The sequence below is a fragment of the Corapipo altera genome, unplaced genomic scaffold (genome assembly GCF_003945725.1).
Source record: "Corapipo altera isolate COAL_440 unplaced genomic scaffold, ASM394572v1 53, whole genome shotgun sequence".
Classification (NCBI taxonomy): Eukaryota; Metazoa; Chordata; class Aves; order Passeriformes; family Pipridae; genus Corapipo; species Corapipo altera.
The window spans coordinates 752,437-775,729 of NW_020884900.1; the positions used below are offsets into that span (position 1 = coordinate 752,437).

Consider the following 23,293-nt stretch of genomic DNA (forward strand, 5'->3'; position numbering starts at 1 on the left):
TTCTAACTGTCAATCTTATTAAGGCTTACAACACTGAAATCAATAAAATAGCTCTGTGCTGTCTCAGTAAGGTTGAATTAAGAACAGACTTTTGGAAGCTGGGATACCTCTTGGCACAGTGATCCTGGGATGGTCATGAGTGGCACAGAGGTATTACCAGGTGAATCCTGGTATGTATTTTACATGGGAAAGATTTCAATTCTGATCATAGTTAAAATTTTATATTACAAATATTTTGTTTGTAAATAGCCTTGTAAATACCTTCAGATTTGTAATCTGGCAAGTGGGCAGAGAAATGGGAGCTTTCAGTTTCTTCAAACATATGCATTTGACAATGTAGTTGGTATTTTTATGTTTTAGACAATAACTTATGAATCAGAATTCTAATGCTCATGTATGTATTAAGTTTCAATAGTGTTTCAAATGTGTTTAGGAGACAACGTTGTTTTGATTCAGGGGGCTATCTGACCTACAAGACAGACTCAGGGCTGCTTTTGTGTTTGGTTTGGTTTGGTTTTGTGGGTTTTTAGGGTTCTTTCTTTTGGTTGTTGGTTTTGTTGGTTGGGTTTTTTTAGGAGGGTGGTTGGTTGGTTGGTTTGGATTTTTGGTGGTGTGGGGGTTTTGTTTGTTTGTTTGTTTTCTTTTTTAAGTGTCACAAAATATGCTAAGTTGGAAAGGACCCGTAGGGATCATCAAGTCCAACCCTTAGCCCTAGATAGGACCATCCCCAGTAATCACACCATGTCCCTGATAGCATTGTCCAAACGCTTCTTGAACTCTGTCAGGCTTGTTGCTGTGACCACTGCCCTGGGGAGCCTGTTCCAGTGCCTCTAGTGGGGTTCCACAGTACTGCATCTTGGGCCCTGTGCTCTTCAGCATCTTCATAAATGACTTGGTTGCAGGACTGGAAAGGACACTGAGCAAGTTTGCAAACAGCACAAAACTGGGAGGAGCTGTTAACTCCCTCGAGGGCAAGAAGGCCCTGCAGAGAGATCTGGACAGATCAGAGAACTGGGCAATCACCAACCAGAGGAAGCTCAACAAGGGGAAGTGCCAGTTTTTGCACCTGGGAGGGGCCAACCGTGGATGTACGGACAGATTGGGGAATAAGATGGTGGAAAGCAGTGCCACGGAAAGGGCCCTGGGGGTCCTGGTCAATGGTCAGTTGGACATGAGTCAGCAGTGCCCTGGCAGCCAGGAGGGCCAACCATGTCCGGGGGGCATCAGGCACAGCCGGCCAAGGGAAGGGATTGTCCTGCTCTGCTCTGCACTGGAGTGGCTTCACCTGGAATATCAGGGCAATTTTGATCACTGCAATATGAGAAAGACCTTGAGCCATTAGAGAGCATCCAAAGGAGGGCAATGAAGATGGTGAAGAGCCTTGAGGGGAAGCTGTGTGAGGAGCGGCTGAGGGTACTTGATCTCTTCAGCTGAAGAAGAGGAGACTGAAGGGAGACCTCGTTGCAGTTACAACTTCTTTGTGGGGGGAAGAGGAGGGCCAGGCGCTGACCTCTTCTCTGTGATGATCAATGACAGGACCTGAGGGAATGGCCTGAAGCTGTGTCAGGGGAGGTTTAGGTCGGATATTAGGAAAAAGTTCTTCACCCAGAGGGTGGTTGGGCACAGGTTGTCTAATTGATTTCCCAGCTGTGGACATATTACATGAACCATTTTGATAGTGTTCAGCACTTACCTTTTTCAAAGAAACTGTGCACACACATGTCCTTGCTTTTGTAGAGTCCTGCTGACTTCCATGAGCTTTTGTAGTAATATGGATCCTGTATGTCTTTCATAAAGGTCAGTGATGAAGTTGCTGAGTTTCCCTTGCATGCTGTTGCAGACTTTCCTTATTGCTAAAAATTTTCATAGTATCTTACCCAAATCCGGTTGCTGCAATTTAAACTTTCTACTCCTATTACTATCCCTAGTAATAGTGGAGAACAGACTATCTTCTTCTGCATTTTGTCAGGCTTTGATGGACTTAAGGACCTTTGCCATGTTCCATCAGTCATCTTCTCTTTAGGCCTAAATGAGGATGTGTTTTACAGACTTTTGATTGCTCTTGTTTTCCAAATATTCATATCTGTCTGGCAGCAGAATAGCAGAAGTCAGTCACAGTATACCTGCAGTTTTGCAAATACTAAATAGAAGAGAAAGATGATTTCATTGTGCAGGCTGTACACTTGCACTCTACCCTGCTGTTTGTCTTTTGTCCTGCATTGAACCTGCAAGGTTTTATACCCTCTAGACTTTGCTAAAGAACAGTCCTTACTTGTTCTCTAGCCTGGGAAAACTTTTTCCCCCTTATCATTCTCAGTAAAATTCTTCTGTTCAGATTGGCTTTTCCCCCAAACTATTCCTCCAGTCCTACTTACCATTTTGGTGTCGATTTTCTCTCTTTAACATGCACATGGTTTTTGTAGTTTCATGTTTGCATCGGTAACAAACTTCTACTGCCCAAATCATTAATGAAACATTGAGGAGAAGCAAATCTAGTTCAGACTCTTTCAGAGCATCCATGCTTTTTGAAAATGAATGTTAATATCTTGTTCCTGAGTTCAGTTACCACATCCCTCTTGGATTAATCTAACAATCTTTTCATCAACACATGTCCCTTACCTTGCTTATGAGAATGTCAGGTACAAGCATTGCTTTTCTCCAGTCTTCAACATCTGTCACTCTTCCATGAAAAAGAATTAAATTAATTTTATGCAGTTTCCTCTTGACAAATCCAGAGTGATTGCAGTTCATCCCATTATCTTCAGGTGATGACGGATTCTTTGACACAGGAGTTCTCTAGGACTGGAAGTTAATTGAACCAGTGTACAGTTTTGGTATCTCAGGTTTTTTTCAGGTTTTCTTTCCCCACCCTGTTCTTTCAAGTTTAGTACTAATTTGCTCTTCAACAACCTTTTGGTATCCTACCTATTTTCCAGGAAGTTTCAAACCCACTCCCCCCACCCAAAAAATACCAAGAAAAAAAACCCAAAAACCCAACCCAAAACAACTATAGTGGCTGGAATTTTATCTTAAGGTTATGTAATTCCAGTGTCCTAGCATGAACTGCATGGAGTTCACCTTGTGGTTATGTGCCTATTTTACTACCTTTGAAGCTGTTCTGGTGTGATAGTTCTTCTATGTTCTCTTCTGCTCTGTGTAGTATTGATTTTTTTTAAGTTTTAGGTTCATTAAATATTTTAGGTAGAATATATTCTATCTTTAAGAGAAGAACAATGGCTTTATCCCTGAACAGAACTTCTATGCAACCTTCTTCCTTCCCAGCACTGCTCTCCCTCCAAAACCAGTTTAAAATAAAACAAATCACAAGGACAGAAATATAATATAAAAATAAAATAAAAAAAAAAAAAAAAAAAAAAAAGAGGAATCTTTAGTTTTTATCCAGGTTTGCTTCCAATCATGTGGATTTGCCTGTTTTGGGGAGAAAAATGAAAAACCAAGGGGGCTGGCAGGGGGAAGCAGGCAAATGGACAGGATTGCAGTGACTGGTATTAGTCTTTGTTAAGTGTGTGTGAACATGCGTGTCCAAAGCTGTTTATTACTAACAACACATTCAGAGAAGCATTCAGCATTGTTTTCTGAAGAAGAGGGTTTTCAGAGTTAAAGCAATGAGTTCTTCACAGCCCCAGCTGACAATTTTTTCCTAGAAATTTAATGCCTGAAATAGGACACAGTGTTCTAGATGAGACCCAGGCAGCGCTGTGTAGGAGAGAGAGATTTCTTTTCCTTGTCTTCAAGGCTATTACTTTTGTTTTTACGTCCCCAGTATGATATTTGCCTTCTGTTAGCCTATGTTCAGTTTGCCAAGCAAACAAAACAACTCCCCCTCTAACTTCATCCTCTCCACTTTGCAGTTACGCTCGCTAAAGCAGGGGGAATACATTACCTCTCCCTCCCTCTATGCTGTGTGTTCAGCTTACAAACAGATCTGGACAGGAATTGCCTCTCACTATGTTGTTCTGAATAGGGCACTAATATTACCTGGGTTTTCAGGCATCACATCAATGCACCTATTCTGTGATAATTATAACTATTATACAGGTAAGTAGGTTTTTTCATTTGCTATCTTGCTCTTGCCTGGCCAAAAAAGAACTTGGCCTCCTGTGAACGTTAATAGCTTTGTGTGAAATTTATGAATAAGAAAAACATTTCTGACTTTTTGTAGTAACAGTGAATATTTTTTTTGCTTTTGACAAGTCTTTGGCTAGTTCCCTCCTCCAAGGGTTTGTTCCAGCAGGATTTTAGCACCAAAGTACTAATAGCTGGACTTGGTTGTTTGATTTGGGATTTTCTTGTTGGTTTTCTTTTTTCTTTTTTTCTTTTTTTCTTTTTTTTCAGGTAAAAATGTAAATCTGTGTTTCTAAAATTACCCTGAGGATTTTTTGCTTGTTTTCAGAAAGCCGAGGATTTTCACATGCCATTGTTTTAAATGTAAACTTGTAGGTTTTATGACTGGTGTTAGAATTTACTTACGAGCAAGTCAGAAAAAGGTCACCTGAAAAATATGCATTAGATATTCTTCTGCTTTTTGTTATTGATTGCTAATGATTCTGGTTTTTTGCATTTTTTTCATATGAAAGTCAACTTACTGCTGCACAGAATGTGCAAAACACTTAAAGCGCTGAAATCTCACTTGGGCAGCATGTTGAGGTTTTAGTGATTCCCTGACTTAATTATGGAGAGGATCCTTTGGGAATGAGGCAAAGATGGTCATTGGAATGTAGGAAAAGGAATACTGAATAATTAAGGAATCTAATTAAATCAGTTTCTTATGCTAGAGTGGGTTGGAGATGTCTTTTTTGTTTTTGTCTTTTTGTTTTAAATGTTTCCTTAAAACTTAATAAATTGTGTGTATGCTGGTAGGAACTAGTGTCTTCACTGAAAGTTCTGCACTGAGTTTGGCTGAAATGGGAAGTCTGCAATTAAAGTCAGAGTGAGTAAATATGTCCTCTGCACTTGTTGAGGGAGCCTTGGTCTAGCATGCAAGTGTGGCAGTGAATAGGGAAGGAACTGAAACTGCAGCTCTTTTTTGGCTCACATGTATCTGCTGTCCTTGTCTTAGACATATAGATTGTTAGTGGTAGATTTTTTACATATGCAATAGTTCAGGGAAATTAAAAATTAAGAAGACCCACCTAACATTCAAACAAGTAAAGGAACCATTATTAACCATTATTAAATCCTTTCTTATAATTTCTGCATTGCACCACAGAAATCGAACAAAAAATTATACAGTTGAAAGTCTTGGGGCAAGTGGGAAATGCTGGAAATGTCTTCAAAGAGAGCCTTTCTTGTTACCTTTGAAGGTGGCTCCTTTGTTACACCCTTATTCGGCAACTTTTTATTTCAAAATAAAACAACAAGTAAGCTGCTCCTGATGTGTAGAGCAGGAAAAATATAGAGGCACTGGGTCACTTAGTGCAGCTCCCTCCTGTTGGAGTTGGGCAGGGAAAATAGCCTGTTGCATAAGGTGACAAAGTGCTACCTTTGTCCAAAATTATAAGTACATCTCCTTTTGTGACTGTGTCGTGGCGGGGAAGGTTAAATAATATTTTCACAATCACAGTATCTTCCTAAGGCAGAGAGGCCTACTGCACCTGGATATGCATTGTGCAGTCATTGATGTGAAGGCTCACTTGGTCAGAATTTCTTTTAGCCTTAAGTATATGTTTGGCTTAAACCTAAAAAAAAAGACCCCAAAGAATACTAATTAAAGAGTACTGGAAAGTGATCTACTAACTGCAGGCAGAGGTGTTGCATGTGTTTGTGACTGTTGGTGCCACCCCGCTCTTTGTTTGGCAGCTTCATTTGCTTAAGCACATTCGCTTCCTGGTACCTTTGCAGTTCTGCAGTGGTAGAGCTTTTTATGTAGCTTTTATTATTGTGAGACTGCTACTGCTCCAAAAAAGGGACAGCAGGCGGGGACTTGATGCCGAGAAACTTTAAATACCACGAAGACATCTTCTGCTGCTGTTTTGGGTTATTTTTAAACCACTCTGAGATGGGGAGTTTTCCATCTGAGATGAGCAGAGAATAACTCCTCTTGTATCTGTTTGGAGACTGGATGACCTGGCAGAGGTGCTTCTGAGAGCCACCTCCGTGATATCTGCTTCCCTTATGTTGGAGGAAACCCCACCACAGGCTCAGTGTTCACGGGATGGTTTAGCAAATTGGCAAGTGCTGTCATGTTGGAGAGGAAGTTAACAGATGCAGCAGTGATTAATTGAGTACTCAGGGTGAGGTCTGTAGCTGAACCATAAAATCCTGATGAATGGCCTTTTGCATTTCTTTTTTTGAAGCTCACCAGGATGGGATAGGTCCTCCCATCATATTACAGACAGCGTTGAAGTTGTGTGTGGGAGTGTAAAACTGATACAAATTATGCTTTTGCACTTAATCCTATATGCAGGGGTAGTTTTTCCTGGCTGTGTTGGTGTAATTTGCACCTAACAAAATGTCCAGATCAAAACTCAGTTTGGTGCCATGTAGCACCTCCTGGTCCATTGACCTCTTTGTCATCCTGTTGTCCTGGGGCTTGCAGGAGCCAGGAGAGCATGGCAGAGTAGGCAGAGAGAAACTATGGGAGTAGGAGTCTGAGGAAAGTTAATATACTGAATGTTTCAGAACACAGTTGAGTAGTTCCAATTAAGGGTTGAAAAATATGTCACTAATTGTGATCTAGTGTCAATCTGGGATATAACTGCTACCTCTTAAGATGTTTGAAATCAGTTTACTGCCATTTCCGTGATCTTTGTCAGCATCCTTAAGGCACTGATACTCTGTATCACTGATATTCGGTTTCAGTCCTGGTTGTAGTCTGGTATTTGAATTGCAGGGAAAAAGGTAGAAAAACCTTTTCTGAAAGTGCATGCTTATATAATTTTAGTGTTTCCCAGTAAATGGCGGGTTTTAGCAATATTCTTCTTGGTGAAGGAAGAATAGGAAGAAAGTTTTGCTGTGTTTGCTCAGCAACAATTTAGAGGTTATATATCTTACTCTTACCAGTGTTCCTTGCATCAGGTATATTTCCTGCTCAGCAATCCCATCCACAAACCCACGCAAAATCTATCTTCCAATTAGTGTGTCTCTATAAATAAGATACACCAGTACCTTTTTTTCAGTTTGTTATGAGTCAGAGATGAAACCCTTTACACCATCCTCACAGAACAGTTGATAGTAATTTATCACTTTGACCTCCTTGTTTCTGTATAGGCCTCAAACAAAATTACCCTGTTTTGAAAGTCAAGATTGGTAATCCCCCGGTCTTGGGTGATCTTCAGTCTTCTGTAGTCACACTTTCTCTTTGCTGATGCATGAGCACGTTGTTTCCCTCTCCCAGTTTGTTTGCAGGATGATTTATCGGGGCTGTGTGGTGGCCTGGGACAGTTGAAGATTTATTGACCTGTTTTCCCTGCCCCTGAAGCCGTGGTTTGAGTGAGCCTTGAGTCAGCTTTTGAACCGTCCTGATTTACAGTGCAAGTCTTAAGGGCAAACGAAAACCTGTAGTTGTTTTCTTTAAAACTCATGCCTCAAACTTGAAGTTGAAATTCACAGACATGTCAACCATTCTCATATTCTGAGTGTGCTGGTCGGCAGGAGGAGTAACTTCATCAGTTGAACCAGGAGGAAGTAACTTCATCAGTTGAACCAAACTGAACCATCCATGCATAGAGGAATAATAATTTTGCACTTAATTCTTCAAACTCAAATGTTACTGCTTGTTTGGGCTCAGAAAGCAGGTGATGTGTCTGGCGTGTTTAGTAAAAAGCATATTCTGTGACTGTTTTTTGTGGGAGTGTTTTGGGGAGGGTTTGAGAGTTTTTTTGGGGTGGGTTGGTTTAGTTTCGGTTTTTATTGTAGTGGTGGTTTGTTTCGCTTGGAGTTTTGTTTGGTGTTATTTATTTATGTATTTATTTTACTTTTACAGTTGTTACCATTTCTATTTAAATTTTCAGTGGGAAATTTAAGAAGGATCATTTAAGAAGAGGAGGGGCAGACACTGATCTCTTCTCTGTGGTGACCAGTGTCAGAACATTAGGAATGGCCTGAAGTTGTGTCAGGAAAGGTTTAGGCTGGATATTAGAAAAAAGTTCTTCACCCAGAGGGTGGTTGGGCACTGGAACAGGCTCCCCAGAGAAGTGGTCACAGCACCAAGCCTGACAGAGCTCAAGAATTGTTTGTATGGTGCTCTCAGGCACACGGTGTGACTCTTGGGGATAGTCCTGTGCAGGGCTAGGAATTGGACTTGATGATCCTTGTGGGTCCTTTCCAACTCAACATATTCTGTGATTCTCTTATTGCCAAAACATAATTCTGCTAGAAGAGAATGCAACAATGCAACAAACTGGAAGAGCGAAACCAGACTTGACTTTTCTTATTTTCCATTCATTTGCTAGTTGGTGACCTTGATTTTCTGTGTGTTTGGAGATAGGTCCATCCTATCCTGGACATTAGATATGTGAACAGGAGGTAAAAGTAATATGATGCTAAATAAACTTTTAATCTTGTTTGGTTTTGTTTGTTTGTTTTTGAGACACAAGGTCTGTTAGTCTAACACATGAGCAGATGAATCCTGTGAGACTCATTAGAAAGGTTCTTTTGTGGTTAACTGATTTTCACCAAGAATTTTTTAAAATCAGAACTCTTATTTCTTCTACTTCTCCCAAAATGTTATTTTCATGAATTGGTTAATCAATATTGCCCTTACTTTTAGTACATCTTATTCTTCTTTCTTCTTTTTGTTTTCTTCCCATTTCCACTGCTTTTCTCAAGAAAATAACCTCAAGCAGGGCTATAGTGGCAGAAAATCTCCCTTCCCCCTATTATAATTTGTTTTGTATCAGATAACTCAGAAATTAGGAATTTAAGAGTACCCTAATCAGAATTGGGTTTATTTTTCTCCATGTGTTTTACTTTCCTTTACTCGCTATTTGTTTTCTACCTATAACTCTCTTTTCACCTTTTGAAAAATGTAACATACTTTGTTTACCAGTAAAAGTTGTCATACTGACCTTCTAGCACTGTGTGTGGTTATAAGCCTTTTTTTTTGATCCATTGTGATCCAAGAAGTGTAAATATTGAATATTTCTATGGTGTTCCATCTTCCCTAAAAATACTTAGATTTTCACAGATCTATTTTTTTGCATATTCTTAGTAAACCAGTGTTTTCACAAGTGTCTCTTTTTTTTTTTTTGTGCTGTATAATTGTTTAAAAGAACTGTAAGAGTGATGGTACTATCCTTGCTCTATAAGCTGCTGACCAGTTGATGAATTAACACCAGTAATTAGATTGTGAACACCTTTTCCCACTATAACTTCTTGTGTTTTTTCTAAATGTGTCTCAATGTTTTGTACCAATGCTGTTCTGCAGTCTCTTGAATCTGGTTGTAACAGTGGGACTAGCAGCTAAAACTAAACCAAATTACATACTTGACTTTCAAGTTGATAAAATCACTTCCCAGCCATTATTATTACGACTTTGTGAGTAGATGGAGCTAAGCAGACATTATCCTTGTGCTAACAGAAAGTGTAAATTTTCCATTGTTCAAGTAAGATACAGTTTATCATTCTTTATCAGGACCCTATGGATTGTGCTGAAACACTCATTGGCATTTCATTAACTTTGTAATTAAGGGTGAAATCAAATAGCTTAATTATTTTACTGAAGTCTGAAAAGAAGCACATAATGAAGATTTCCAGTACCTAATTCCCTTGAAGTGAGTTATGACATATCTGGCGTGAAAACCTTCACACTTCATCCAGCTTTCATCTGGCAGTGCCATATCACCTTCCAGTCAATGGTGCCAGTTCAGCATTTCCCCAAAAGCAGAAGTTGTACATATACAGTCTCTTTTCCACAGGAATCTGAATCTTTTAGTCACACTTCTTTTGTGACCTCTTTTCTGTTTAAGACTGTTCTAGGCTGCAAGCTACACAAAATCTCCCTACTTAGTATCTCTCCAACTATAAGGGATCTTTTTTTTTTGATCATTGCTTTACTAGCTAACCCCAAATTTCTCAAAATCCTAGCTTGAAAAGGCATTTTTGCTTTCTGAAATCTAATTGGGGGTTTGGACTCCGTAGTTCAAGCAGCGTTTGTAATTCACATGATGAAAACATCTACATGTTATGTCCAATTGGTTAATTAGCTGAGAAGATACTTGGGATGAAGCAGTCTTGGCTGACAGATAAAATCCTTCAACTTATGCATATCTCAAGGGATTGGGTGAGTTCATTTATTGTCCTCATTTCTTAGTATTATTCTCATTAATAAAAGCTTGGGCTGCTTTGCACCTGCATAGAACAGGACCTGTGCTTAAGGTAATATTTGGGCTTTTGAGCTACAGATGTGCATGTTACTCTCTCTGCCAACAGTTTTAAAAGTACGCTTCAGGTATTTTAAACACCTAACACTTTATAATGCATTATTTGTATTTTCATTTAATGAGGTTATTTAGGCATTAATTACAGGCTAGTATGGTTAAAAGGTTTATGGGACGTCACAGGATTAGCAAGCAAGCGGTGAATGACAGCAGCATTTACTTCAGCCGTGGCTTGAATAAGAAGTTGACTTCCTAAGGCAAAGGCTCATGAGTCTTTCAAATCCAGATGGAAATGTGCTGGGAATAAGAGGGATCCAACTCTATTGAATTTTGTTGAATCCATTTTCAGTTTTGGTTCTGCTGTATTTTCTATGCACTTCCCGGCTAATAACTGTGTTCTGTCAGACAGGGGAACTAATGTCAACTTTATTTTATAGAGAAGGACCCAAGGTTCTGAGAGGATAACTGCCAAGGTCATGCAGGAGGCTTGTAAGCTAGAAAGTGAAGCCTTGGGTGCTTTTTCTCTGCCTTTTTTTTTTTTTTTTTAATAGGCACAAGGCAGTTTTCCGTTTTCCGCCGAAACTTTATGGTTTCTCCACCAGCCTTCTTGACATACCTTCTGCAGCCCCCTTAAACTAGCAGCCTTGCCAGTTCCCTTCTCTAGTCTCCTCACTGCTACCTTGTGCTTCATTGGAGAGCCAGGCCAAAATCCAGATACCTGCCTGAATGTAGCCTTTGACAGCTTGGAGTTATGCCTTACAGCTGAAAACATGCTCTGGGCGTCCTTGGGGTTTAAGTCTTTGCATCTTTAAAAATAGAAATATGTTTATTCAAGCTTCTGTAGCACATAGAGAAGTGGGAATTTACTGATTCTGGTTCAAAACCAGGCACTGCCCAAGTGCAACCTTCCTCTTTCCACAGCTTTCCAGTGGCAGCATTATATGAGGTTCCAGTGGTCTTTCAGTTGTGGAGGAGGAGTAGGGAGAAGGTACATGGTGTATAGGTACCAGGAGTTTTGCATATACACGTGAACCTGTGATTTGACTGCATCAGGAAATAAAATTCCTAAGGTCACATAACTGTGGTCTCCATCCTCGACCACTTCTTAAAAGTCACTCCAAAATAAACAACTTTTTAAACCTAGTTTGTTAGCCTGTGAACAGTAGACAAATAGTGCACTATGTGCTGCCTTTTGGACAGTATACAGTGTGCTCAAAGTAGTTTCTGTTTTGGAGATTTAAAAGATTATTTTACTTTTAGCCATGTTATGTGAAAACTAAAGCAATGGATGCATGTCATTTACTGGACCTCAGCAACCAGAATTCAAAAAACGTCTCAAGTTGAGGAAAACAATATTTACAACCTTGTGAGACCTCTCTGGATTTTATGCTATGCTCTGAAGATTTGTCTAATTGCACTTCAAATTTGTGTTTAACTTAATTTTTACAACAAGTTCTGGTTTTTTGCCTACTGGAAAGGAATGCTAGTACCATGTAAAATACACTGGTTTCATTTGGAGAGACTTTTGATTCTTATCTGAGAGAAATCAGACTGCTTTAAAATGCTAATCTTCATTATTGCAAAGTGTGCTACTTGGAATACTGGGAAAGGTTAAAAACAGCAGTCTCGAGGCAAGCTGCTGATTGTTCATATTTGTACAGAAAAATATGGTTCCTTATTTACTAGATGCTTGCTCTGTGTTCATCCTAGTAAAATATCCTCCTGCAGGCCTTAATACTGCTGCTGTTTTACCTCCCATAATGAATATTCAAAAGCTGCAGTCATTGAGGACTCAGGTGGCAAAAATAGTAAGATGATTGAAGCAAGCCTTGACATAAAAGCCTAAAAGTACATTTCCAACTACATGGAAATAGTGTCGATTTCCCTTTCTGACCACGTAAAAGGATGGTGCCAGAAAATCTCCCATGAATTAAATGCCTGTTTAACACACTAGTGTGATCGCATCTTTCTCTCTGTATGATGTGTTGTAATAAGTATGTTTAAAAAAAAAAAAAAAAGAAAAAAGACAACAAGGCTTTCTGTAATCCTCTCCACAAAATGTATTGGAATTGAAAAATGGGATAAAGGACACACTGTTAAGATATGGCAATGCATGCATTGTTTTCTACATAATGCAGTCAGAGTCTCCATGGTAAAAAGAAATTTTTATTTTATTTTTTTTTTGTCACCATCAGCAGTTAACCTAAAGTAGGAGCTGCTCCATTTCATTATAGGTTAAATGGCTTACTATAGAAAACTAGCTGAGAAATGTACATCATTAACACTGCATTTTTTAAATAGGTTTTTAAAACATGCTTGAAGATTAGTGAAGAAAAAACAATGCAGCATATGTTATTGTTCTGGAATTCTTTTTAATAGAAAGCTCTCCTTTTCAGCATTCCCCCTTCAGTGGAGTCACTTAGACACTTCCAGCTGGTGGCAGGGGATACAGCCATAATACAGCTTTCTCTGTCCCAGCTGTCTTTTTCATTACGTTAAATGCATTACGATGGCTGCACTGTTTTATAAAGGCTCAGGTGCAGAAAGGTACAGGAAGAAATCTGCAACTATGTATTTTTGTAGTGACTGCAAGCTTCTTCTGCGAGATCTCTGAATCCTGAATGTGTTCCGGGCTCTAGTCACAGATTTCCTTCCAATCACTGGAACATTTGCTGTAAGGGCTGGCTAAAGGTGCCCGAGGAAATCACCTTTTACAAGGGAGCATTGTTGTAAAGGATTTTTAGTGCATTATGGCTCACGCAGCATCACAGTTAAAGAAAAACAGGGATTTAGAGATAAATGCTGAGGAAGAAACTGAGAAAAAAAGAAAACACAGGAAAAGATCCCGGGATCGGAAGAAAAAGGTATCTAGATCTGTGCCAAATTCTGACAGGGATTCTTTTGTTTTAATTTTCTTACCTTGCAATTGAAGTATCAAAGCTTGTTCTTGCGTGTAACTTGGTAGCTGTCAGAGTAATTTGTTAACATTGTAAAATAGCATTTGTGACCACGGCTGTTGGGTTTGCAAAGCAATTGAATGTTTAATTGGGTATTAGTTGATTGCAGTGATGATGCAGAAGGTGTGCATTCATTTCCCACTTGTGTTACCGTGATATGCAAACTGTCTGTGAGTTGAAAATAGTTTGTAACCATGATACGAGTTTAAATGCTGAGCTTTCTCATAGGTTTAACAGCATAATAGTGTAGTAGTCTTACATGCATGTACTTAAAAGGGATGTGTGTGCAGGCAGATTTTTTTTCTTTGTGTTGGGACTGTGTCACATGTTTGGCTTGTGAAACATCCATTTTTGGGATTATGTTACAAAAATAAGGTGTTTCAGTGTTTCTCTTTTTTCCTAGCAGTGGGCTGTTTTACAGAACTGAGCCATAACAGTCTGTTATTAACAACTTTCTTTTGTTAGGGAAATATCTGACTGAGATCACAGAGCCTGGTTTTTCTCTGCTGTAGATTTGTCTTAGCTGCAGAAAACCCTTCAGCAAACTAGGATCTGAAAAATTCAGTAGGCACTGCATTGCTCATTGTTCAGTTCAGGAGCCTCTGTGTGATTCCAGGCTTACTGTTTCTCTCTAAGGTATAAAGCAAAATAGTTACGGTTTGTGGCTTAATGACAGATAAAGAGGCCAACCACTTTGGCAGCTCTGAGGATATGTCCTTAAAAATGACACCTTGTACTCTGCTCCATAGAAATAAGGCCCTGCCATGACTTCCTGTCTTTGGCTGTATTTTGTTATAATTTTTCAAGAACATATCAAGGAGCCAGTTGTCTCCTTGTCTCCTTGTCCAGGAAACCTGGATATGTAGTATTTCTGTGTGCCTTTGTAAAATCCCCCTAAGGGGGGATTGGATAATCTTCATATGCTCAGAGAAGCGGTGCATGTGCTTCCTAAATGACATGTAGATTTCCTCTAACATATGTGCATCTTTTGGTTGGGTGAGAGTCAGCATTTCCCTGCCCTTTTCTCTTTCTTCTCTGCCGTGGCAGTACTATACATAATGAAAAACACTCAGAAACCCACTGCCTTCTGTTCTAGTGAGCACATTAGAAGACTCTTTAACATGCTGCAGTACGTTTGCTGCAGCCATCTAAACTGTAGGTATTTTTTTTCTGTATGAATGTATACATTATAGATCTTCTGAGTCATCTTCCAGTATAAAGAACAGTATGGAAATCAGTTGCTGTCTTTGAGGTCAGTTTTGAGGTGCTGCTGCTTCAAACCAGCCTGAATTAGTAATATTTTTCTTGGTTGCTGTTTAGGTTGTGTGCAGGTCTGTAATGTATCTGTCAGGGTGGGTTCTCCCCTCCTCCCCTGCTGAAAATGACCCCAGCAGTAAAGAATTTTAGGAGCTGCCTATCAACCCATATTTACCTATGGCTTGTGAGCTAAAATGTGCAGTCTCTCAGCTAACTCTACTCATGCTGCAGGAAGCCCACGTTGTACTTGATGTGCTCAAGTTTAACAATAGCGTGCCCAACCATATCCATATACTGTCTTTGTGTGAGGGTGCTTCCTTACAGCTTGTAATTAGAACAATATAGAAGGGATATGTCAGTGAGAGGCTCTTGATTCAGTGAGGTGAGACAATTGCTTTGTGGACAAAAATGCTTTATTGTTTATACGACATTGTGCTGTAGAAAGGAAATCTCTTAGCAACTAGAGTGGCACATGGGTAAATATCTACCTATTAATCTCAAATATATGGATTTCTTTGTTATGTGAAATATGTGGGTTTGTTTCTGAATCTTAAGAATAAGAGAAAATAGAAAACCTTTACTCCACCAAGTGCTTTTTTGGGTTCCTTCTCCCTGACCCCTTCATGTCACACTGGTATTAGGTAGCTTATTCCAGTTTCTTTCAGGGTTTCCTTAGGACTCTGCAGATTCAGGGCATGTAGAGGCCCTTTCTTGTAGGAGAATGGAGCAAAAAGCAGCAATTGCTTCACTTAACACTTATACATTTGGGCATCAGTCTTCTCATATCAAAGACGTGGTTTTGTTACCCAGTACATAGGGCGTAGGAAGTCCAGTAATTGTGGTTTGCCATTTTGTACTTTCCTGACTATTTAAAAGATTTTCCCCCCAATTTTTCCACTATGAGTTGTGAGTCACTTCTTGTTCCTCTGCACCACCCACAAGCAAGCAGTACTCAGGGATTTTTTTGTTGATCACATGACACTGCACAAAGCTAACCCTCTGCTTAAGCAGTATGCAGAAATATCCTTTAGAATCTTCCAATCATGTTGGAACAGTAGAGACTGCTAATGTTTCTGGATAATTTATACAGTAAGGAGCCCAAGGCAGCCAATGGTTAGAAGGTAAGGTTGGTGGGTGCACCCAGTGTCCTCGACTTGGTGATACCAGCAACAGTCATGCTGATTTATGTTCCTATTTAGTTGGAGGTTTGCAGTCTGAGGGTAATATTTCACCACTTTTGACTTGTTAAGCCATTTACAGTGTAATAACGTTTCTGTTAAGGCTTGCTTCAATACTTGTATGAGAAGCATGACCTTTCTAAAAAGACACACAAAACAAAGCCCTGTATTATATCCAATCCCACTTATTTTCAAGGTGAGATATTCTCAAACTGCCGCTCTTCACTCTGTAGAGATGCTGTGCTTCTGTGCCCAATGGGCCCACCACACTCTTTCTGCTTCCCTGGATTTAAGACATTCCAGGCCTTAGCTGAAAGGTGCTGAAAGGTCCAGACCTTACAGTTTAACTCCTGCAATAGGATGGGATGGGGCCAGCAAGTGAAGGGTATGCATTATACAGGTTTCCCCTTGATTCTGTTCAAGTTTATATTACAGCTTCATGCAGTTCTGCCTCTGGATAGTTGTGCAGTGTCCTACACTGCAAATAGTTTGAGTACATCCAAGGGCAGACCTGAGCCGTAAGTGGTATCACAGAACAAGCCAAGCCACCCTTAAAAATAAGTGATTGATGGGATGACTTGCTCGATACTTTATAGTGCAGCTCTGTCATGCATAGTTTGGTTTGTGAAAACTTAAAATTGTTTATCGTGTAATAATGTCTGGAAAGAATTTAGTTCCTTAGTCAGTGCCATTCCTAAAATAAAGGTGAAATCTCAGAGGGTTTTTTCCATGTTCTCTGTTCAGTACATAGCAGAAGGACAGGTCTTGGCACATACTCAATGATTTATGTTTTATACAATATTCAGAAGGGCTGAAGTGATTTCCATTTGTGTGTAGTGCTCAGGAGCTTGTGTGTTCTTTGGGAACACAGAATAATTTGACCGTAGTGCAAAGTCTGGCTGCTGCTGTCCCTGAGATGTTAAAGGGTGTTGCTATCGCATCCTGTGCTGCTGTAAACTTGTGGACAGCAGGGAGAGCAGTGAATGCCAGCATCACAAATCCTGCTAATTTCATCATAAGACTCATGGTGTTTGTTAACTTTCATGTATGCTGGAAAAGTTGCCCTGCAATTTCCTAATGGATATAAATTGAAATGCTGTGTCAGGAGTGATCAACCTGTAGGTGTGCAGCTGCTCACGTGGCTTGGAGGAGCTCGTGCATCTTCTGGGCTGGGCTCTGCTCCTATCTCCGAGGGCCTGTGAGAGATGGTGTGGACTGCCCAGCCTAGCAGAGCTGGAAACACCTCCCAGGGGCAGGAGGACCCCAGGAGGGCATCATCATCTCCTAGCTGGGGGACTCCCACTCCAGCTCTCTGTTTCCTTTCCCTTCAGCTCTCTCAGGGCTGTCAAATGTTTTGCAGATCTCAGCTATGTGAAGGTTTTAGTACAAACCTCAATTTTGACGTGCAAACAAGTCAACCAATTACCAGGTAAAGCTTTTAACTCAGAGAACAAGTAGAAATCCCCATCCTTTTTAAAAAAAAAAATAGTAATTCCATGGTTTTTAAACAAATCTCTTTCATGGTTTCTGAACAGTTGAAACTGAGAGTAGTAGAATCCAGATAGATTGGGCACAAATGATTGGTCCTTAACTCATTTGTGTTAAGGCACAAACTAGGCAGATGTTGCTCTAACATCTGGGAACGTGACCTATGGTAAGTGAACAGATCATGTTATTTAGGGTCTGAAAGAGATTTTTTTAAGTCAGTGAATCTTTTCTAGGTGTGAGGAAAATTTCAGTCCTATCCTTGATTTTGGACATGATGCTCTGTCAGAGGCAAATCTAATTAAATGGAAAGGTATTTGTGATAGATGTTTAGGGGCACTGGTGGATGAGATATCTACTAACAATGTTGAATTCTTACTAGCATGGAGCTCGGTGGTGAAAGAGTGTTTCTATTCAGCTGGAAAAACAATTCCTTCTTTGAAGATGACCCCCAAAAGGAATGAAATGATTGCATTGTATTGTGTGGGTAGCACTACAGCATCATTTGAAGTGGGCACTGCACAGTGTTACTTCGTTGTTTATAAACCTAGGAAAAATTTTGCACTGTTACATTTTTATTTAGGCAGGTTTAGAACATTTACCTTTTCCTCTTCACCTTCTTGATGCCTCAGGATTGTGCAGTCACAACGAATGGCCTTTAGTAACTATGCAAATGTCAGTTTGGGTTATAAACCATGTTGTGCCTGATGTTACCAGCTTGTGGTGGGAGGAGATGGGGAAGAGGGAGGACTAACAATGGGCAACTTCATGTTGTAGGAAGATGGCTCAGTGACTAGATTTGCAGCTGAACTCTCAGAGAGTGTAAATTCATGCTGTGTCCAGTACTGGGTTGATATTAATGGAATCTTTTATCCTTCTGTTTTTCCTATCCAGGCTGGTTTGGTTTGTGTGTTGGTTTTTTGGTGGGTTTGGGTTTTTGTGGTGGGTTTTTTTTGGTTGTTTTTTTGGCTTGGTGTGATTTTTGTTTTGTTTTGTTTTGAGAGTTGGGAAAGGGGGAATTGGGATGCTTTTGAAGCAAAAGATCACATTATGTGGTTATGAATATATTCAACCCTGTGCCAAAAGTCAAAGTTCTGCTAATTTCAAGCTCTTAACTTGCTTGAATTATGGCTTCAGGATAAGTCATGCATACTTTGAATCTGTACCCCGTGTCTTGTTCCTGTGAGCCAAAATATTTGTCAACTAGTGGAACTGACTGAACACCTGCTAAAATTGAGTGTTACACTCAGTCAGACTTAGTTTGATGAGGGGGGTTTGAGAACTAGGCTCTTGGTGTATATGATGTGGATAGAGGAAAGAAATAGAGAAGAAAAAAAGTCTGAGTTGTGACTTGTATTAAAAATAAAATTCCTTCCCATCCAAAGCCTGATGTATTCCCACAGTGATTTGCCTGGAAGTTCAAAAGGGCTGGATTTGCTGCTATTCAGAAATTTTGGGCACTAGTAGAGTGATATCAGGGATTTTCTGGCTGAGGCAGTTGGGCTAGCATAGGACTGTGTCATAAAGACAGAAAACCAGGCCTCAAGGGCTTGGTGGGGCCGTGTTGCCTGTCCAGTTGGAAACCTTTTAGCACTCTGTAAAATAATGCCTCCCTGTTAGAATGGGATGGGGGGGGACCTCTTTCAGATGATGAGCTCAACAGAGATGGTACAGTTGCCCCACATTGTTCCTCACTTCAGTTGTTCAACTCTGGCTATAGCCTTATATTTTAAATGCAAAAGGTGCCTTCAGAGGATAATCCAGTGCATGTGAGACAAGTTAAAGCAATGTCCTCATTTTCAAGGTATTGAGTATCCTCCATCCTTGCAGCTTCAGCTTTAGGCATTCAGCAGCTCAGGCTGTGGTATCTCTGGTGGATGTCTGGGATCATATAACACTTTTAAAAATCTTTCTTACGTGTTGCCTGATGTGATATTTTTGTGGAGTTCTGTTTCGTTGGCCAGTGCTCTGCAAGGTGGGTAATTACTGCCCCCCATGGAAATGTCAGCTTTTGGGTTTATTTTTTACAGAAATCACTGCATGGTGACTTGGAAGAGAAATCCAACATGATGTTTCTTTAGTATTTAGTCAAGGAAGACTAATGTAGACAGGAGAACTAGACTGAAATAAGATTGTTTTGCTAATTGAAAAGAAAATTCACTCTGGGATTTTTTTTTTTTAATAAATCATAATTTTGCAAATAAGCTGAAAGTTATGACTAGTTTAGTAGTATGAGTTTATACCACAGGAGATTTACTACCCTGAGATGTACACAAGCAGTTTAGTGCCTTTGTATTATGTACCAGAATTAAAACTTTATTTTGCCTTTGTAGTTGCAGAAAGATGTAGGACATGTCACCTTCATCAGAAAACTTTAGAAAACTTCTTATAATTTGTTTCAGCAACCTGAATGATATATTTTACCTAACTTTTTGTTGCTCAGCTGCATTCCATTCCCAGTTTTGGATTTCAGCTTATTGGGCAGCTGTATGTTGTGCCGTCACAGTTTTATGTATCAATTTTAAATCTCAGTTTGAGAATTAATTTCAGTATCTTTCTATTTTTTCATTGAAAATCATTCATAATTAAAGGGAAAAGTACAAGGTAGAAGGGTTTCGCTTATGTTTCTGATATCCTAGTTTATGCAGAATATATCCTACTCCATATTTATGCAACTGAAATTAATGGGATTTTATGAAAGTAATTACTTCTTGATGAAAGTGATAGTTTCCAAGTCCTCTGTTAACACACTGATTGCTAATGAGTGCAAGCAGGAAATGAAGGTCTGTACCTTAACACTGTCTGTACCTGATCCACTGTCCCATCATGGCAAGTTACACACAATGTCTGCATTTATTTCATGGGTGTAACGTATCATAGTGGCTAGGGGAGGCTACTTCAACAAAATCTCTATCGGTGGCATTAAGCCTCTGGTGACCCCATCTCTACCAGGAGCCAGTCGGGATCCCAGGTGTGCCTGGTGCTTCACACGTTAAATTAATAATAATTAATAACCTATAAATACCAAAACCCCCGCTGTGATCTTGTCCCTTGCTTCCCCTGTGAAGGAAGGGACACCTGCTGTAGTGGAAAGTATCCCTACCCATGGCAGAGGTCCCTTCCAACCCCAACCATTCTATGAATTACATTCATGTATTCCACGCTCATTTGTAATACCCCTAAAAGTACGTATGCATAGATGGGATGAAGGTATAATATGTCACTTGTTTGTATTTTTGTAGAATATGGAAGGGAAAAGTATATATACTTTTTTTGTGAAATCCTGCCAACTCAGCTTTGAGCTACAGGCTTGTCCTTAACCCTGTGGCCGCAGCCTCTTGAAGTAAGATGTTCTTAGGTAACCAGGCTCTGCTGGAGTAAGAGTTGAGAGGAGAGTCAGAAGAGGGGACAGGTAGCTGCTGAATTGTGACTATTGTAAAAGGATTTCCTGGAGCTGCTGAAGTGGCTGTTTTTGCATAATCATATTTTTAAAGTAAGCACCATCATTATGCAAATCCTTGAGTTCTGACAGACTGCGGGCAACTGGTAACCAATATGAATTCAAGTACTTGCACAGTTCACTAGTAGTGAGGGGTAACCACAAATACCCCTCTCCACTAATGATGATTTGATCTGTAAGCCGGGGTGGTGCTCTGTTAAGCAGCTGCTCGTGTGGCATCTTTGTGCTCTCACTGGCTCGAGTACAGAACCTCGTACCCTCTGCAAGTAAAGGATTTATACTCAGCAAAATATCTGTAATGCCCGTGTGATGTGAGTGAGTTTATTTGTGTTCAGGGCAGGAGCAGGAGGGGAGATAGTGGTCAGGGATTTGTGGTTTCTGCACCAGCACATCCATAGCCCTGAGTGAGGCATCTCCTGAGTGTCCCTGCTTCCTACAGTGAGTCTCCATCTGTGGTGGGGAGCACTTACACTGGGAGAGGTTGTGTAGCGCTGCAAGGGCTTTAATTTCAGAGGAAGCATGTTCCCTTCACAGTGGCTCCAGGAAAGCCTGGCTCAGCCAGTGCTGTTGGCCAGGCTGGGTCCTTAGGGAGAAGCTGTCCACAAAGTTGTTAGCAGTGTTTTCAGAAGTGCTGCGGGTGTGTATAAATAATTTCTTTCTTCATTTCTCTCGTTTACAGTGTGATTCTGTTCCATTGCTGTCATGGGTTCCTAAAGGAATTGCAATCCTGTTTTTAATGAAAAGACAATTTGAAAAGAACAAATCGTTAGATCAGAAAGTTTAATGGTCTCTTTCAAACTTCTGTCTCCTTTCTTTCAAAATTCTTCAAATTACAGTATCACCAGGAATTTCTGCATTACATTCTGAGTTCACAAAGCTCAGAGCAATTTTAAAGTCAGTGCAGTTGTTGATACCTGCCTTTCAGTTAGAGCACACTGATTTGCATATTCTAAAGAGCTTTCCTTAAAGGCAGCATTAAAATAAGAAACCATGTGATACAATTCTGTCTGTGCCCTCTAATAAACCATACTTTTACCTGCCCTATTTGTTGTTGTTAGAAGATACAGCTGTGGAACTCACTTTCTTGAGCACATTGGTTCATTTTCTGGTGAATTACTTGCAAATGTCAAGATGCAGAAGAACTCCATCATTGACTTCCTTCAGTTAATCAAGATTTTCACAGGTAGCTGGGCAGTCATCCTTCCCTGTGACATGTCCTGTGTGTTGTCCTCAAGTTCACCCAGCCTGGAGGTGGTCTCCAGAGTTCTCTGAGAACTTGTAGAAAAGCAAAGTTGTGCAGTATCCCCTGAATAGATATTGCCTCCACTTCCCAGCATGAATTTTACTAATAGAAGGCAAGGGTAGAACTGAGGCACTGACTGTAGTTAGCTACAGTCACTTTTCCAGGGTTGAATCAGAATGTCTTTTAAATACAGGTATTCATAGCTTTACATGAAATTCCTTCATAGGTGGAATAATTTTATTTTCTCTCACACAGTTTTTTTTCTTTCTCTCATAATTGCATCACCACTTCTTCTGGACCTTACTATGGCATCTCTGAAAATGCAGTTGTTTCCCATCCATTAATCTCTAGCTTAATGTTGAGCATTTGCAACCATCTCATCTGCTGAATTTACCGTTGGCCCGTGAGGAAATACCAGTGTGTGAGTGATCTCAGTCTGTAACCTGTTCTCTTGCTCCCTTTGGATTTCTGTGAATCTAGCAATCATCTCTGGTGCTGAGGCTAATGATTTCATGCTCAGACTGTATGTAAATTAATGGAAATATTATTCAGAAATAGAGTGCTGACTAGACCCTGAAGCACAGGTGAATAAGCCTAGCTTAAGGTGCTTGCTATGCCTGAGGGGAAAGATCCCCCAAGAGTAGACACAGAGGTACCAAACACCTCATGATGCGGAAAGCTAGAAAAGAGGCTTCAATCTATGTGAGAACAAATGCAGCATTTTCCTGTAGTGCTGAGGAAACCTCTCTCAAAAGAGGCTCTTTTTTTTTGCCAGGCGGTAGCAGACAGTATGTTCTGGAGGGACAGTTTTCTTTTTCTTACACAACACTCTGAAAAGTTAAAACATCCCATAGTGAAGTATTGCTGAGAAGTGGGTGGGAAAGGTTTCCTTTATTACATTTGTACCATCTAAGAAAAAAAAAAACATCTTCAAGGAGAATTGGTGAATGTACTGGATACCTGCAGTCCTAGTTTTTCCTACCGCTTGATTTAATTTGAAACCACCAGCACTTTGAAGTTGTTAAACATCAAAATTCTGATAACTAAAGACTGCTGTTTTTCTACCAGTCTGAAAAGATTTAAAAGATGTTGAGAGAAAAACATGTCTCATGACAGTGGGTGCACAATCAAAGTTTCTAAGTAGGGCAGCCTGAGGAACAGCCAACGCTTTTTAGCAGTTATGGAAAAGTATATGTTGTTTGATGTTCCTATCTGATATTTTTCTGTCTACCTTTTTTGTAATATCAGGCTGTCTGTTTATGCTTAAAGAAGGCTTAATAAATGTTTTGCACACTCAGCACATACTGCCCACATAAAAGAGAGAAGTATGCAAACTTCCAAGTCATCCAAGCAGCAGAGAATCGAGGGTTCTC

At 40.0% G+C, this 23,293-nt stretch overlaps 1 protein-coding gene across 5 annotated transcripts in view; it reads left to right on the plus strand.

The window, feature by feature from the left end:
- The first annotated feature begins 12,579 nt into the window (after positions 1-12,579).
- Positions 12,580-23,293, plus strand: part of ANK3 (ankyrin 3) — a 206,066-nt gene continuing 195,352 nt past the window's right edge. For 2 of the 5 annotated variants that reach the window (XM_027649512.1, XM_027649513.1), the window contains exon 1: positions 12,580-13,204. In XM_027649512.1, the coding sequence (XP_027505313.1) occupies positions 13,091-13,204 (114 nt within the window). In that variant the 5' untranslated portion in view covers positions 12,580-13,090. The remainder of the gene's footprint in view (positions 13,205-23,293) is intronic. The other 3 variants (XM_027649511.1, XM_027649510.1, XM_027649509.1) reach the window with 3 other exon arrangements.